The 16,166-nt window shown below is 35.0% G+C and overlaps 1 protein-coding gene and 1 long non-coding RNA gene across 2 annotated transcripts; both read left to right on the top strand.

Annotated features, from left to right (window-relative positions):
- Positions 1-1,493: 1,493 nt before the first annotated feature.
- On the top strand, positions 1,494-6,345 carry LOC104084802 (uncharacterized). Its single transcript, XM_009588753.4, has 2 exons — positions 1,494-1,942; positions 5,568-6,345. The coding sequence occupies exons 1-2, from the start codon at positions 1,657-1,659 to the stop codon at positions 5,948-5,950; spliced, it is 669 nt and encodes a 222-aa protein (XP_009587048.1). The 5' UTR covers positions 1,494-1,656; the 3' UTR covers positions 5,951-6,345.
- Positions 6,346-7,061: 716 nt separating this feature from the next.
- On the top strand, positions 7,062-11,560 carry LOC138905508 (uncharacterized). The gene is made up of 4 exons (XR_011413557.1): positions 7,062-7,391; positions 9,760-9,923; positions 10,211-10,264; positions 11,071-11,560. It is a non-coding gene; the product is annotated as an uncharacterized lncRNA (long non-coding RNA).
- The last annotated feature ends 4,606 nt before the right edge of the window (positions 11,561-16,166 follow it).

The following is a 16,166-nucleotide window of genomic DNA, read 5'->3' as shown; positions in this document are numbered from 1 at the left end:
GTACTAGGTGCAACTAAGAAGCAAGATTTGCTCTTGCTAACTAGTTGACCTGAACACTTTTCATAAGTTCACAACTTATTCATCATAGCAATGAGGGACAAGGGATCCCTTGAAGAAAAGAGAATAGTGTCATCCGCATAATTTAAATGTGTGATAATGGGACAATTTTTGTCAACTGAGTATGGAAGGACAATTCTTTTTTGATTATTTAAATAAACACTTATTTCGGACCAAAATAAAAAGATAAAATGATCACCAGTTATGGACGGGAGTAAGTACAATTTAATACAACCAAGAAGTTAAGATAAGCTGTTAACTGCCTGTTAACTGCCTACCTATGTGAATCTCCCCGTACTACATTAAATCGCCATACCATTTTCAATTCGATTACAGACAATGAATTGTACTTGGGCGTGCGTAGATATTACTTCAACAATTAAGTTGTTTAGGTAGAAGTTAGCCAGGGCAGTTGATTCCTCTTCACCAGACGCTTATTTTATATTATATAATCATATGTTAAAAAAGTAGTACCCACGTACATAGAAAAAATGAAATTCATTCATTTTCTTTTCAATCTCTTCAAGATTTGATCTAGAAGAATAACACAATGGTCAAAAGGAAACAATTCTAACTTCAGTTCCATCAAGTTGAACCTATTCACAATTTGAACCTTTCCCACTCCTTCGCTTAACAATGTGAAAACAAAAATCTATTCAACATTTTTCTTTCCTCTCTCTTTACTTTAATCTAATGAAAGTTGCTGCCATTTAGTGCAATTTTATTCCAAACCCAAACAGAAAAAAATCACTTATTTTAGGAATTATAAAAAGATTTTTTTGTCCTAAAAAAGTGAACCAATCACAGCTACAAAGGATTTATGAGCCTCAATTACAAGCTAGTTAGGCTTATATCACCCTCATAGACAAAACTTGCCCTTTATGTTTGAGGTAAGTTTAAGATGGTCTTTTAAATTTTTTTTTGACAGTTTTGATCCTCTAAATTTATTAAAGTTGAATACTTTTGATTTTCGTCCAATATTTAACAATCATGGTTGTTACATTTAACAAATTTAACAAGAAACATCTCGAAAGTCATGTCGAACAATAATCGTATATCAAAAACTTTATCGGATACTAAAAATAAATAAAAAATACGTAGTAGTAGAAATAATACCACAAAAGCTGCATCAAACTTTAAAAATAGATTTGAAATACCAAAAACTATTAAAAAAAAAAAAACTGTAGCTCCTAGCGTGAGTTCATGTTTCCTTTTCTTTTTAATAGTTCCCGTTAGATCTAACAGTTAAAATTTATTATATAATTAACGGAGACTAAAAGTGCTTTCTTTTGGAAAACTTAAAAGACCAAAATTACTCAGGAGTATATACAAGAGACCACTTTGTCAATTTATCTAAAGTATTTACACCAAATCTACAATTCGGAAAAGCTAAGGGACCTCAGTGTAACTAAGAGTCCTGTACTAAATTGCAACTTATTTTCAGCTACAAAAACCTGCAACAAAAACCTCTCCAGATCATATTCTCCTCCTCCGTCATCGTTGAGCACTCAACGCTCTCCTGCGCCGTTAAAGCCTCCATCAACACTCGCAATCTGAAATCTCGACCGTTTAAAAGAAAAAAGGAAACCGACTAGAATCATGATTCAGTTACTATTCACTTTGATATTTGCCGAAATGGCATTAATCGTGATCTTCGTGTTCAAGACGCCATTAAGGAAGCTAGTGATAATGGGCCTGGACCGGGTCAAGAGAGGCCGCGGCCCAATTATTGTGAAAACTGTTGCTGGTACTCTCTTCGTCGTTATGCTGTCCACAATCTACAGTATTGCGTCGATCCGCACGCGGTGGATGGATGAAGGAGGTGATATTACTCCCACTGATCAGATTCTATTGGCTCAGCATCTTCTCGAAGCTTCTCTCATGGGTATCGTTCTCAAACTGAATTTTGATCTTGTGATTCTCTAATTTAGTTTATTAGTTTTGGTATTTGACTGCGTGTTGGATGTGATTAGACTAGTTGTAATTGTATTATTTTTGAAGCTTATGGATGTAAAATAAATAAATGTGTAAAATTTGTGTGCTGTGCTAGTAGAGGAAGATTCCGGTTTCAGAGACAGCGGGTATATCGTACTTTATATGCGGATTCTGAAATTTTCCTTTAAATTTATCCTATACATATTACTCCATATAATTTGAGTCTGAGATAGTAGTGTACAGTGTTTTTAAAAGCAAAAGGTGTAAAGTAACAAAGCCCATGGGGCTTGAAGCAAAAAGTGTGAAGCACAAGGTTCGGATGTATCGTTATGCTAACGGGTTCATCTGAAATAGTACTCTTGACACAGAGCATAAATTTATGCTTAAAAATTCATTAAAATTGTAACAAACAGTAGACATGAACCCATTACCTCTAAAAAAAATAACGGGTTCAATGCTAAGAAGCTTAAAGATTGAATCCATAAAGTATATATCCTGGATCCGTTTCTGGTGAAGTAAGTGCACACAATTTATAGAAAATTAAAAGTACCACAAACATATAAGTTTAGTACTGTAATAATTAAATTACAATTAAAATAATCAATTTCAACATTCAAAATGCAATAATTCCCATATTAATCGAACTCCTCAAAGTTGAGATTCAGGGAACCAACTACTTCTTGTCGAGATCACTTTTTGGATGCCTAGATCACGAATAAATGAAAATTTTATTGATAAGACCTTTTCAATTGTAGTCATTATTTGGGGTCTGTATATTTATCCAATTCATCCCATTCTTGATTTCTTTATTGTAATATTACTCATTAGTTCAGTTTAGGTTTGTCAATGTTGGAAGCATACACTTCTCTAAAGCGTATGGCTTCACCCATGAAGCATAACACCTCGCTTCACACCGCTTCATCACTTTATGCGACGAAGCAATGGCTTTTAATAACACATGAGTGCACGTGCACCCACTGCCGGTATGCTGGATCGATTATTCAACATACAAGCAGTGGGTGCACATGTATGTAAAAGTGCATCAACCTGTACAATAAACCTTCCACTTGTTCTGTTTTTAAAAATTCAATTGCCTCTTGTAAGATTCTTTTCTTTTTCTTTTTCTTTTTATTTTCTGTTATATCTGTTGTGCTGAATTGTTGTCTGAATTGTTACATTTATAAACTGCAAAGCGGTTCTCCTTCCTTATCCGTGCAAGTTCTTAACTCAATGATTTGAATTATTGGTTACATGTATATTTGTTACCTCTGAAATTTGAGTAAACATCAGTGGTTGACTTAGAATTAGAGCTCTTTTGGTTTATTTATTCACGACAAAGCTTATATATTTTATTTCACGTTGGTTAGTCTATACTAAACTAAGGTCTATTGATCTGAATGAGGTTGACCTTTTCAAATGGTTAGCTTAAAGCGTTGAATTAAAGTTTTAACCTTATTATATGACAGTGATTTTATTCCGTCCTCTCTAAACACTGTTTTATTCCTTTTTGACAAATGACATACTTAACGCAGTAGTTCATTACCATGTACACACCAACAGTTGCGTGGGGCATGCTAAAAAGTTAAAATGCTCGTGCTACACTTCTTTTTGCACAAGAATTGTCTTTATTATCCTCTTCTATAACATCAGGTTATACATTTGGTCGTCACTTCTTTAAGCATAACGGTATTAGAAAAACTATTTAGAACGCATAGCTTTAGTGCTCTTACAAAGGGAACCTCATCTATTTTGCTAAACCCTATTGAAGGTTTTGGGGGGGGGGGGGAGGGGAGGGGATGTGGAGATCTTGACTTATACAGTCACCCTTTGCAAAGTTATGCATGGTTTTCTCCACCTGTGCCATCTTGCCAGTCAGTGCACATTGCCATTTGTCAGCAGTTGATAAAAAACTACTGCCTCAATCCTATTTTATGTGACATGCTTTCCTTTTTAGTTTGTCCCAAAATAGAATGACATCTTTCTCTTTTTAGAAACAATTTAAGCTGATCATTACCATTTTACTATTAATAACATGATTTGTTGGACCCACTAGACATAAAAGGTCATTCATTTATTTTTTTGAGAAAGATAAAAGTTCATTCTTTTATAAGGAGAGAAAATGAAAAGATATGTGGAGCTCTCACCACCCTGAAAGGATAATTTTGGTACTTTGTATATATTTGGCTTACACGTCAAGAGTCTTCTTTAACATCTTAAATTCCGTGCCCCGGCAAGCACCTTCAAATAGCCTTGTCGATTGCTTAGTATAATTTCGTATTTAATTATATGTTAAACGTTTGTATACAATGATTTGTTTTACTAATTTTTCACAAAGACATGCCGATTGTGGAGGGTGTTTCTGATTAAAAACTTAGTTTTCATTAGTACAATGTCTTTAATGCTTTCATTTAGCAACTGCTCGATATGTGCAATGACCATTTAAGTCCACAACCACAAATTTAACCTACTTTTATGTTTTAAGTCGGTACTCTGCCTTCTGTTGTTTAAATCAACTGATTATTCAACTACGATGAAATGAAAGGAAAAAGTACACGTTCAAACGTGTCATGCTCTGGTGTTGGTATTTCGGGGCTGTCTATTCCTAAGCTAGAGTTTTGCTTCAGTTGAGATGTTTCGTTAGGGGTTTTGCCAGCTTATTAGAGCCAGGGCATTGTAACTGGGTTAGTTCTGAGATTTGCATCTGTGAAGTCACATTTGTGCTCTTACTGTCTAGATGAACTACTTTTACCATCAAAGTAAAAGTCTTCCTTGATCTTCCCTTTGTTTGGTTTCAAAGTTTTCAATCAAAAGGAAGAAAAAGTTAAGGCTAGGAAGAATCCTAAGGGAAATGGGCTCTTAGGGATTTGGTGTAGTGGTAAGAGCGTTGTGTGTGTTAGGTGCACGTAACGGGTTTGAACCATGTGTCAAACAAAAGCTTGTTGCTTCACTGTAGAAGGGTAGAGGGAAGGGTCCATCGTCCACCGAGTTTCAAACCGTGTGCCACTGGTTACTCGTGGATTTATTGGTTATCAAAAAAGAAAAAGAATCAGGAGGGAAATTTTCATGGATCAAAGATGGAAAATTGGAATAATCTGCATAGACGTAGTTTTGTACAAACTATTGATTCTTTTCAAATCGTCTTATATAATGGTGCATAAATGTTATTAATGATGGCTATGTTTCCACTTTTACCGATATGAGAAGTGAAAGGAACTGTGATACATATTCTCTTTTTCCCGCACATAGTAATGCCAAGTATTTATAGATGTGTATTGATAAGCACTTGAAAAATGCGGTTCAGAAGTACTTTCTTGCTTGCAATGAACTTGATATCTTTTCCTTTTGAGGTTTCTCTGCAGGCTGGTCTTATAATAAACTGGAAGTTATTTTATTAGAGAATTTTACTGTTTAAGGATTAATGCTGCAATTGTATAGCATGTTTAAAAGTATAACCTTTTAGGCTTCTTTCGTGTGTCAGAGAAAAGCATCTGACTTGCACTTGATCTCTGTCTTCTGTTCCCAGTTCCTTCTGGTGTCCTTCCCATTCTGGATTTCACAATTACTTTTTTATGCAGGATTCTCCCTCTTCCTCGCTTTCATGATCGATAGACTACACCATTATATAAGAGAACTTAGTATGAGAAGGAAGACCATGGAAGCTGTGAAAAAGCAAAACAGAGCCTTTGAGGATGGAAAAAGTGGAGCTTCTGAGGAGATCAAAACTTTGGAGGAAGAGGCAAGTGCATTGCGTGGAAAAATTAAACAGCTGGAGTCAGAACTGCAGGAGAAGGCCAAAGAAGCAAGCGGTGCTGAAGCCAATGCAGTTGCTCTAAAAAAGCAGTCAGAAGGATTTCTTCTTGAATATGACCGCTTACTTGAGGAAAACCAAAATCTTCGTTCTCAATTGCAATCACTGGATCGTACATTGTCACGCTCTGATAGCAAGAAGGTGTCCTAAAGAACCGTGTGTCGCTGTGTATGAACCATGTCTCATTATGTCTTGTTAATACCTTCGCATCTTTCCAGCTCAAAATCTGAATGAGGTGTAAGAATCCAGAGTTCCGAGAGTACTTTTCATTTTACTCTATGATATAGTCTTTGTGTCCTTAAATTTCTGTTGTGCGATAGGGGGTTAGCATATATGAATGGTAGAAGCTTTTTTTCTTTCAATATTTAGTGTACTTTATCCTCTTGAAATGTGGCCTGCGTCTGCTGTCATTGCCAACTTCATCCAGTAAGACGCCTTTCCAGAAAGTACTTGTAGGTTGATTGGTTATGAAATTTCTTCAGCATTGTTAAACCCTTTTAATCGGATTCCTTTTTTATGCATTGACTCGGATATTGCTCTCAAAATCCATGCACTTAGCGGGTTCTTGTTGAATATTTGGTTTCTTCATTCAAGTAGTGTTTCCTGTCAAATATTCCTTCATTTTAGCAGATGCACACTTTTGTTTTTAAATTTGTATGTGTGCCTAGTTCAGCTGGCGACTTCAAGCAGAGCTTAAAACAGTATGTTCTTGTGTATCTAGGGACTGATGATCACAGGAAGAAAAAAGAGAGAAATATGTATGTACTTTATTTGAGAGGAAAATAAGAGCATGTTTGGAAAGCTACGTTTTAATTGGACGTGGGTGTAATTACGCAATTTTGGACTTTTTATTTGGTTAAGTAGTTGGTCATTATGAAATTTGGTATAATTGAAGGGGACCAATTACACTCTCCAACTCTCAAGGGGAGGTGAGATTTATTGGTAAATTACATAATGTAATTACAAAGTAACTTTTTAATACCTAGTAATATATAAAATTTAATATTTCTTATATTCAATTAAAGTCTATTTACTTGTTCATCTAAAAAGATTTATTTAATTTTTGTTGTTATTTAATTTTAAAATAAAAAAATTAATTACTAATTACACATGTGCAATCAACGTGACACATGTATTATATTATAATTACTTACGTCAAACAAAATAGGCCTATTTAATTACTATATTGTGTAATTATTATCCTAGTAACTACACCAAATTCAATTACAATGTATCATTCCAAACACAAAATTATGCTGGGTGGACCTTTTTAGGATCATTGTTTAAATTTTAACACCGATAATAAAAATCCTGGGAAAATAGCCTTCGGGCAGAATTTTGGGTAGCGCTTCTAGCGATCGCTAGAATTTTTCTGGCAATTGTCATGTTTTGTGACAAATCCTAGTGATAACCGTATGAAAAATTCTAGCGATTGCCATGTTTTATGACAAATCTTGATGATCACCAAATGAAAAAATTCTAGCAATTGCCATATTTTGTGGCAAATTCTAATGATCATCCCATTAAAAATTCAGAATGGCAAATCCTGATGATCATCACATGGAAATGCTTCCCCAAATTCTAATCGAAGGTTATTTTTCCAAGACTTTTCTTACTTGAGTTATTCCTCAAATTCTGATCCTATTTATGCAATCCACCCTTCCCAACAGGCTCTAAGTGAAAATGCAATTAGGAACTGCGGTATTATTAGATTTATTCTTCAAATGTTTTTTGGAGAAGTTTAAATCGATATCACGCGAAACCTTGTCAACATTAGGTCGCTTAGCAAATTAAGATTTAAAGACGAGTCAGAGGGTTTGGCTAAGCTCAAAGGGTTTGGCTAAGCTTATAAGTTGGTAAAACCAATTTGACCAGTTTATAAGCACTTTTTTTGGCTTATCTATTTTGGTAAAATTAAAAGTGTTTATAAGTCAAAAATAAGGTAAAAAGTCATAAGTTGGTCACCCCCGACTTATGATTTTTTAGCTTATAAGCACTTTTAATATGACCAAGATTTTTATATTATATTCCTAAAATACTTCTTTATTTGAAACATAATTCCTAACCCATCAATTGTCCCGTCACCTTCTTGCCATTAACAATAATTAGATTTTTCTTGGCATTATCTGGAATGAGCAAGTTTGTATATTCTCGTATAATGGATGTTTGTTTTTATTAGAAATAAAGAACTCTTGAATACTTTTATTTTCTATATGAATATTTTGTGCACTATCTAAGTATATTTTTACTAACAAACTTTATTCAAGTTATTAATTAATGTATGTTAGTTTAATATAAAATAATTTATATTTATATAAAATAATATTTTCTAATAAAATTTTAAAATAAAAAGTAAAATGAAACATAAAATAATTTCTATATGAAACAATGAATTTTAATCTTGCAATAATCAGTTTCTAATTAGTGCGAATAACTTAAAGGATATTTGAGTTATTTTAACAGAAAAAAAATCTTATCAACATTTTTTTATCAAACATTTCAGCTGCTTATTATTAGTTTCAGAACTTTTATCTAACACGTAACTGCTTATTTATTAAATCAGTTTTAGCACTTAATTACAAGTACTTTTCAGCACTTAATGCTTATCGGCACTTTAAATTTGCTAAGCCAAACGTGCTCTTAAATGAATATATTCGATTCGGTATCTAAGGGCCACCTAAATCGAGTTTACCGCTTGCTTGGATGGTTGTAATCTATTGTATCGTATTGTATTGTTATCCCTAAACAATATTTATTTTGATTGTTTAGTCAAAATTGATTGTATTGTATTGTTAAATTCATTGTTCCGGAACAATGAAGAGTCCCATTTTTTGAAACAACCGATTTAATGTGGTGGGATTGTTTCCTATTTTTCTTTCCAATTATATCCTAACTTATTACATTAAAATTATGTTTTACCCTTTACCTTTTTATTTTTTAACTCCAAATCTCCGACCTATAACCTACTTTGTCTTCGTCCCTTTTTTCCTTCTGCTGCTTACTATTCTCAACTCCAACGTCAAAGGTAGTAAGAATAGGGTTTGCCTTCTTTTTGTTTCATTTTTCTCCTATTTTGAGTTTAACTCCAAATTTAATTACTTTAATTTCCAATTAACTGTATACTATTAGTTGTTTTCAAGTGTGCAAAGTGTTAGTACTTATTTATCTTCGATCCATTGTTCTGCCAACTGCGCGGTCTTCGTTCATTTCTCTATCATCGTTCTTTATTACTCCCTCCGTTCCAATTTATGTGAACCTGTTTAGTTGAGCACGGAGTTTAAGAAAAAATGAAGACTTTTGGAATTTGTGGTCCTAAATAAGTCAAAAAGGGCCCCAGAGTATTTGTGTAGTTACAAAAGCTTTTCATTAAGGGTAGAATTATAAGTTTAAGCAAAATTATTTTCAAATTTAGAAAGGGATCATTCTTTTTGGAACGGACCAAAAAAAAAATAGGTTCACATAAACTGGAACGGATGGAGTATTATTTTTCTAATGATAGTTGCTCTTTGATTTTAGTAGAAAGGATTTTTCTTAAATTATTTTTATGCGTAATTCTTGATAAATTTAATATTTAAAACAAGTAAGGGTATTTTAGTAAACTTATCAGTTACAATACAGTACGATACAGTTAAACCAAACAGCAAAATATTATTTAACAACAACAAACAATACAATCTATCCAAATATTGTATTCATAAAATGATACAATACAATACGATATAATACAATACAATACAATACATTATGAAACGATGAATAAAAATAATCCAAACAGAGTGTTAAGCAAGGCTAGTGAACTAAAACTGACCAGCCATTGGAAATAGGATATATTTCCAGTGTTTGGTAACCTTGAAATTTGGAAAATGTTTTTCAGGAAAAACAACTTTCATTGCTTGTCGGAGGAAGTAATTCCTTTATAAATATCCAGATTCTTATTTTATCCCACATGTTTCAATCAGCATTTAGACATTGTTGTCGATCTTAATGAAGTTAGCGAGAAAGCAGCCAGGCAGACAAGCGATAGTACAAGCAAGCTAACACGCGAGCGAGGTTAAAGGGGGTCTTGTGCAACTTTCGGATATTGCAAGCGCAATCTTTGATATGTTTAAAGCTGGCTCAGTAGGTATTGCTGCTTTGAGTTTCTTGCTTATGATGCTGTTTTTTTTATCACCATGATGATGCTTTTTCTTCTGCTTTTGTCCCGATGTTTTCTCGATTTCTTCCATTTGAGAAGAAAATACCCGACTTGAAAACAGTAGCAAGGTTTTATCTTGTTGACTTTATATAATTTGCAAATGTTGACAGTATATATAATATTAAGGAAAATCTGCAGTCTTTTGTCTTGGCAATTATAGATGAATTAGCATCTTTTCTTGCAGCCTATAGATGAATTAGCATCTTTTCTTGCAGCCTAAAGTCGAGATGATTAACCAAGGAGCTTCTGGAGAATCATCTGTTGACTGTGTAAGCCTTTCTTCCATGCCTAGTGTCTCCTTCACTATTGGTGGCACAGATTTTAGCCTCTCCCCAGACGAGATATGCTTTATAATGGTCTTTGACAGTAATAATAAACTTTGCTATGCCTCTTCTAGTTCGACACGTACTGTCAAACAGGAAAAAATAATTTGCTGATCGTAGTAGAACCCTTGTGTGCATTACGAGTAATTGTCATATATATTACAAAAGCCGGTTCTAGTGTTTAATGTTTCCGTTTTATATTGTTTCAGTATCATGTTCGTTTTGAGTAGTTGGACTCTCTCATGAATTTAATGTCTTATTTTCCAACTGAAACCTGCATAAGATTTTTGTGCCCTGAAAAGTTACTCTTTAATTTGTTATTTATATGGAACTATATTACTTGACTACCTTTCTAAGAAGCTCCAAGGGTTCCTGATTCAGATGCTGCCTCCCTTCTCAGCCCACAAAAAAAAAAATAAAAAAAAAAAGTTGATGTCTGAATGATTCACCAAATCACTTTGGTCATATGCGATTTCTAAATATTTTTTGTTACATGGTTTTATAACATAAAGAGGTTGAGTTTTGAATGATTCAGGATAGATGATCATGTCTTACAAAGAAAACATTTCAAGTGCTACACCAAATCACTTGACCATATGCAAACTTTTCTTTACTAAACTACCTCTCTTCCATTCAATAAATATTTTTCAAGATTAAACGAGTAAAGTTGCAATCCGATGTGTGGTTCCTTTTCAGTTGCTGACCTAGATATGAATTTATGTACTAATTTTGGATTCTTTTCCTGTGATCAGTACATAATCAAGGAGGGCGAGGGGGATTCTCAACAATGTTTTAGTGGTTTCGTTGGCTGCAGGGACACTTCTTCCGGTGAAAATCTCTGGTAAATTTATCTCTATGTGTTTTCTATTGATATTGGCCTGAGACATGGACAAGGATTTATATAGCCAACCCCAACTTGCTTGGGATTAAGGGCGTATTGATCTTTTTTGACACTGCATTATATTCTCCCTGGCATTCCTTTGGTGCATGGTCTTGGGTGATCTTTTCATGGCTAGATATTACACAATCTTCGATTTTGGTAATCTCAGAGTTGGATTTGCTGAAGCAGCTTAATGAAACCGATGACCCTCTACATTCACCCCCTTCTATATCTGCTCCCAGATATGGCAAATGGGATTTAAATCTTTGAATCTTAAGGTGTTGGAAAAACTATACTTGTAATATTTGCTTCTGTCTTCGACTATGAGATGTAGCACTGCTACTAAATTAATCCGTTGTTGCTTTGCTGCTGTTTGTATATTCTTGCTTGAAATTTAAAACCAGTTGATGAATGTCTTAAGGATTTGTCATATGATTTATGCTCATTGCACCAGGATTCATAATAATGATATAAGTGTTTCTTTATATATTCTTAGAGTTTTCAAAAACAGAAAAGAAACACTAAGAGAATGTATTTTCCTTAAGAGTCCTCAATCATTTAGGGCTGATTCGATCCTCTTTCAAAAGAAATTAGAGAAGTAATATTGGACCCCTCAATCTTTGTCCTACATCTACTTAAAATGCACATATTCTTCAAGTCGCTGTATAAACCATATAAGAATCTTCCAATCCCATTGGATTGACTATATGAATCCTTATTATCCATTTAAGTTTTATTTCATTCTAGTATTATATAAACAATAGAAAATAAAAATTAAAAAAGAAGAAATTCTCATTATTTTCCACTAGCATATAATTTTTTGGCGTAACCAAAAGATTCCTGCAATATAGGATCTAAAGTAAACACGCGTACTAAAATGACTAAATCATAATCGCAATTCGCAACTAATTGATTACAACAACAACAACAACAACCCAGTAAAATCCCACTAATGGGGTATGGGGAGGGTAGTGTGTACGCAGACCTTACCCCTACCCCGAAGGAGTAGAGAGACTGTTTCCGAAAGACCCTCGGCTCAAAAAAAAAAGGACAAAAGGGACAAAAAGGGAGACAATATTAGTATCACAACAACAATCATAGGATAAATAGGAACACCATGAAATCCAGAAGAAAGATGCAAAGTAAAGGGAGACAATATTAGTAAATATTAGTATCACCACAACAGTCATAAGTAAAATAGGAACCTCATGAAATCTAGAAGAAAGATGTAAAACAAAAGCGATAGCTAGTAAATAGGACCTGCACTGAAAAGAGAAATAGTAAGCCACAACATTCCCACTAATTATCTAAAAAAAAAAAAAAAAAAAAACTTACATGGCTAGTCCCACCATGTTACGAAGTAGGGCACGACTCAACTACCTCCTAACCTACAACCCTAATACTCGACCTCCACATCTTCCTATCAAGTGTCATGTTCTCGGAAATCTGGAGCCTCGCCATATCCTGCCTGATCACCTCTCCCCAATACTTCTTAGGCCGCCCTCTACCTCTTCTCGTGCCCTCCGTAACCAGCTGCTCACACCTCCGTACCGGAGCATCTGGGCTTCTCCTCTGAACATGTCCGAACCATCTAATCCTCGCTTCCCGCATCTTGTCATCAATGGGAGCCACATGCACCTTCTCCCGAATATCATCATTCCTAATCTTATCTATCTTAGTGTGCCCGCATATCCACCGCAACATCCTCATCTCGGTTACTTTCATCTTCTGGATATGTGAGTTCTTAACAGGCCAACACTCAGCCCCATACATCATGGCCGGTCTAACCACCGCTTTATAAAACTTACCTTTGAGTATCGGTGGCACTCTCTTGTCACACAGGACTCCAGATGCTAACCTCCGCTTCATCCATCCTACCCCAATACGGTGTGTGACATCCTCGTCGATCTTCCCTCCCTCCTGGATAACCGAACCAAGGTACTTGAAGCCGCCTCTACTCGGGATGACCTGCGAATCAAGCCTCACATCCACGCCCACTTCCCCTGGCTCAGCGCTGAACTCGCAACTAATTGATTATCATTGTATAAATTTTTTTCTTCCATTGTGCCCTAGGTTTGAATGATTTTAAGAGATTGTAGGGGTTTTAAGACTGCTTTCTTCCATGTAATTTTACTCTACCTTGCCACCTTTTGATACCTCCGTAGTTTTAATATATAAACTATAAGCAGAGAAAATGTAGACCATCTCCAAAATATAAAAAGACATCTACCACCTATGGTTGTGGTGAGTTGGTAACAAGAGGTTTCGGTTCGAGTCTTGACAGTAAAGTCATCTTTGATAGGGAATGCTTTGCCTTCTAAAGTGGGGCTTTCGATAAGAATCCGGATTACTCAAGTTCCAAAGCGGGTACCAAATACATTGTATACATCAGAAACTTTCTTTAGCCTCTTGTTTTTCGCTCTCCCTTCGACTACCTACATCCTCCTATAGTGGATTTCTTTTTTCATCCATTTCCCTCTCCTTTCTTTAATTCCGCTTCCCATTGGTAAAATGAGAGTTCTCTTTTGCACAATGTTGGGGTTGAACTATATCTCTCTGCCTCCTTCATTTCTTGACTCTATTGCACCAAGTATTCACGAATTAATCTAAATGCAAGCTCTAAATGCACAATGTATGAATATTTACATTAGGCTTAGGACACTTTGTAGTCTTTATCATTCTTTATCACCTTCCAGCCACGTTACGCCTAATTTTCTTTTCATTTGTGGCTGCACGCCTGCACCAAAGCATGAGCTTCTACTTCTAAGGATTTTGATATGCCAAGCAAAATGCTTCTTTTTTTCCTTTGGTACGATGGAAAATGGTTTCAACAAGAAAATTTGTTCGTGGATTATTAGTGTTTAGTTGGGTATAAAAGGTGACATTAGATAATCGTATAATGTGTACAAGAGGGTATGAGGATAATGCTTTGGTGAAATTGTTAGACAATTGTTTCATACTCTTTTTCTGGGTAGGGTTTCTTATACCTAAACGCAGCAAGCCTCGCGAGTAGCGGAACAAATGAGGCATTGTGGACAAAAAGAGGTCAAAGACTGAAAAACAAAAAAGAAAGTTCAGATTTGAAGACTTAGGCCCCATCAAATAAGCGAAGATGGTATATCTAAGGACATCCTTGTTATTTAGCTTATAAATCTTAGGAAAACGTCACTTTTCGTGCTGGAGCAAGCTGTTTAAGGTTCAAATGAACAAGGAAATCAACAATTGAATTGCTGATAATTGACTTTGACGGTCGAGACAAAAAAGTATAACAAAAAAAGCAATATGTTCAATATTCCGAGATCAAGGCTATATATAGATAATACCATTGGACCGACCTAGACATTAGACCCAGAAGCTACTGCAGCAGTGCACCCTATACAACCTACACAATTTGTTCAAAAGTAAACAACTGTATTTCCTAATTTGGCAATCCAATTCAGAAGGTACAGAGAAAAACATACCCATAAGCTGAGAACCGACTCGAACACCATCTATCGCATTCTGCCAATCATATTAGTAAGATTAACATAGCAGTTGTAGTATTGAATTGTTGGAAAACTAATTCAAAGTTGTAGTAGGAAACCTAAATTGTTTAGGATTTGATATTTGCTAGTTTATTTAATTCATGTCTAAATAAGATTTGCAGTCAGAATTAATATAGGAATAGACTTTCATATTTCTAGTGGGAATATATTTCGTACTATTATAAATTTGGGTATTAGTAGCTTATTTTATGTGTGGAGAAAATAAAGAATCGTGTGGAGATTTGTGAGAACTGTAGAGAGCTTTCATAGAATTTATAATAAAATATTTTCTCTCATATTAGTATCAGAGATTCTACGATCTTGGGAGAGAATCAAGTAGCTTCCGATGCCGGCGGGCGGCGCTAGCCAATGTGTGCTGCCCGTCTGGCCAAAATATACATTGGCAAAATCATAGATAGTTGTCAACAAAATTAGATTATTTGATAAAAAATTTCAAGACAGATTCAAGGAAAAAAAGGCAAATTTAAAGAGGTGCAAACAAATATGATACAAGAGGAAGAAACTCTTCTCTAAAAGTTGGAGAGGTTTAAAAAAGTTGTAAGTTGATTACGTGCTTCAACAAAATTGAGTGTTGGTGACAAAGTGCATCAACGAGTGTTGAAGACATGTGTTTCGACAAAATTGGGTATTGGTGACAAAGTGCATCAACGGCTGGCGACAAAGTGCATTAACGTAAGTCGAAGACACGTGCTTCAACCAAAATCGGGTGTTGGTGACAAAGTGTATCAATGGGAGTTGGAGACAGGTGCCTCAACAAAATTGGGTGTTGGTGACAAAGTGCATCAACGTGATTTGGAGACAGGTGTTTCCACAAAATTGGGTGTTGGTGACAAAGTGCATCAACGAGGGTTGGAGACATGTGCTTCAACAAAAGTAGAAGTTGGAGAGAAGTGCTCCAACACACAACTAAAAGTCAGACGTATACAACTTTGAATTACGGGAGAATGTTGGAAAACTAATTTAAAATTGTATACGTATGACTTTTCGTTATATGTTGGAGCACTTCTCTCCAACTTCTACTTTTGTTGAAGCACATATCTCCAACCCTCGTTGATGCACTTTGTCACAAACACCCAATTTTGTTGAAGCACCTGTCTCCAATTTCTGTTGATGCACTTTATCACCAACATCCAATTTTGTTGAAGTATTTGTCTTCAACTACCGTTGATACACTTTGTCACCAACATCCGATTGCTGATGCACCTATCACCAGCTCCCAATTGTTGATTCACTTGTAATCAACTTCCAATTTTTTTTAACCTCGAGAAAAGTTTCTTCCTCTTGTGTAAAATTTCTTGCACCTCTTTAAACTTGCAATATTGTAATTTTATTTTTAATCCACCTCTCTCAAACTTTTAGAGAAGATCTTTGTTCTTCTTGTGCTATATTTGCTAGCGTCTCCTTGAACTTGAATTTTGTTTTT

Source organism: Nicotiana tomentosiformis, chromosome 2 (assembly GCF_000390325.3).
Source record: "Nicotiana tomentosiformis chromosome 2, ASM39032v3, whole genome shotgun sequence".
Taxonomy (NCBI): domain Eukaryota; kingdom Viridiplantae; phylum Streptophyta; class Magnoliopsida; order Solanales; family Solanaceae; genus Nicotiana; species Nicotiana tomentosiformis.
The sequence above is the reverse complement of the archived record's forward strand: the minus strand, read 5'-3'. Positions and strand labels throughout refer to the sequence as shown.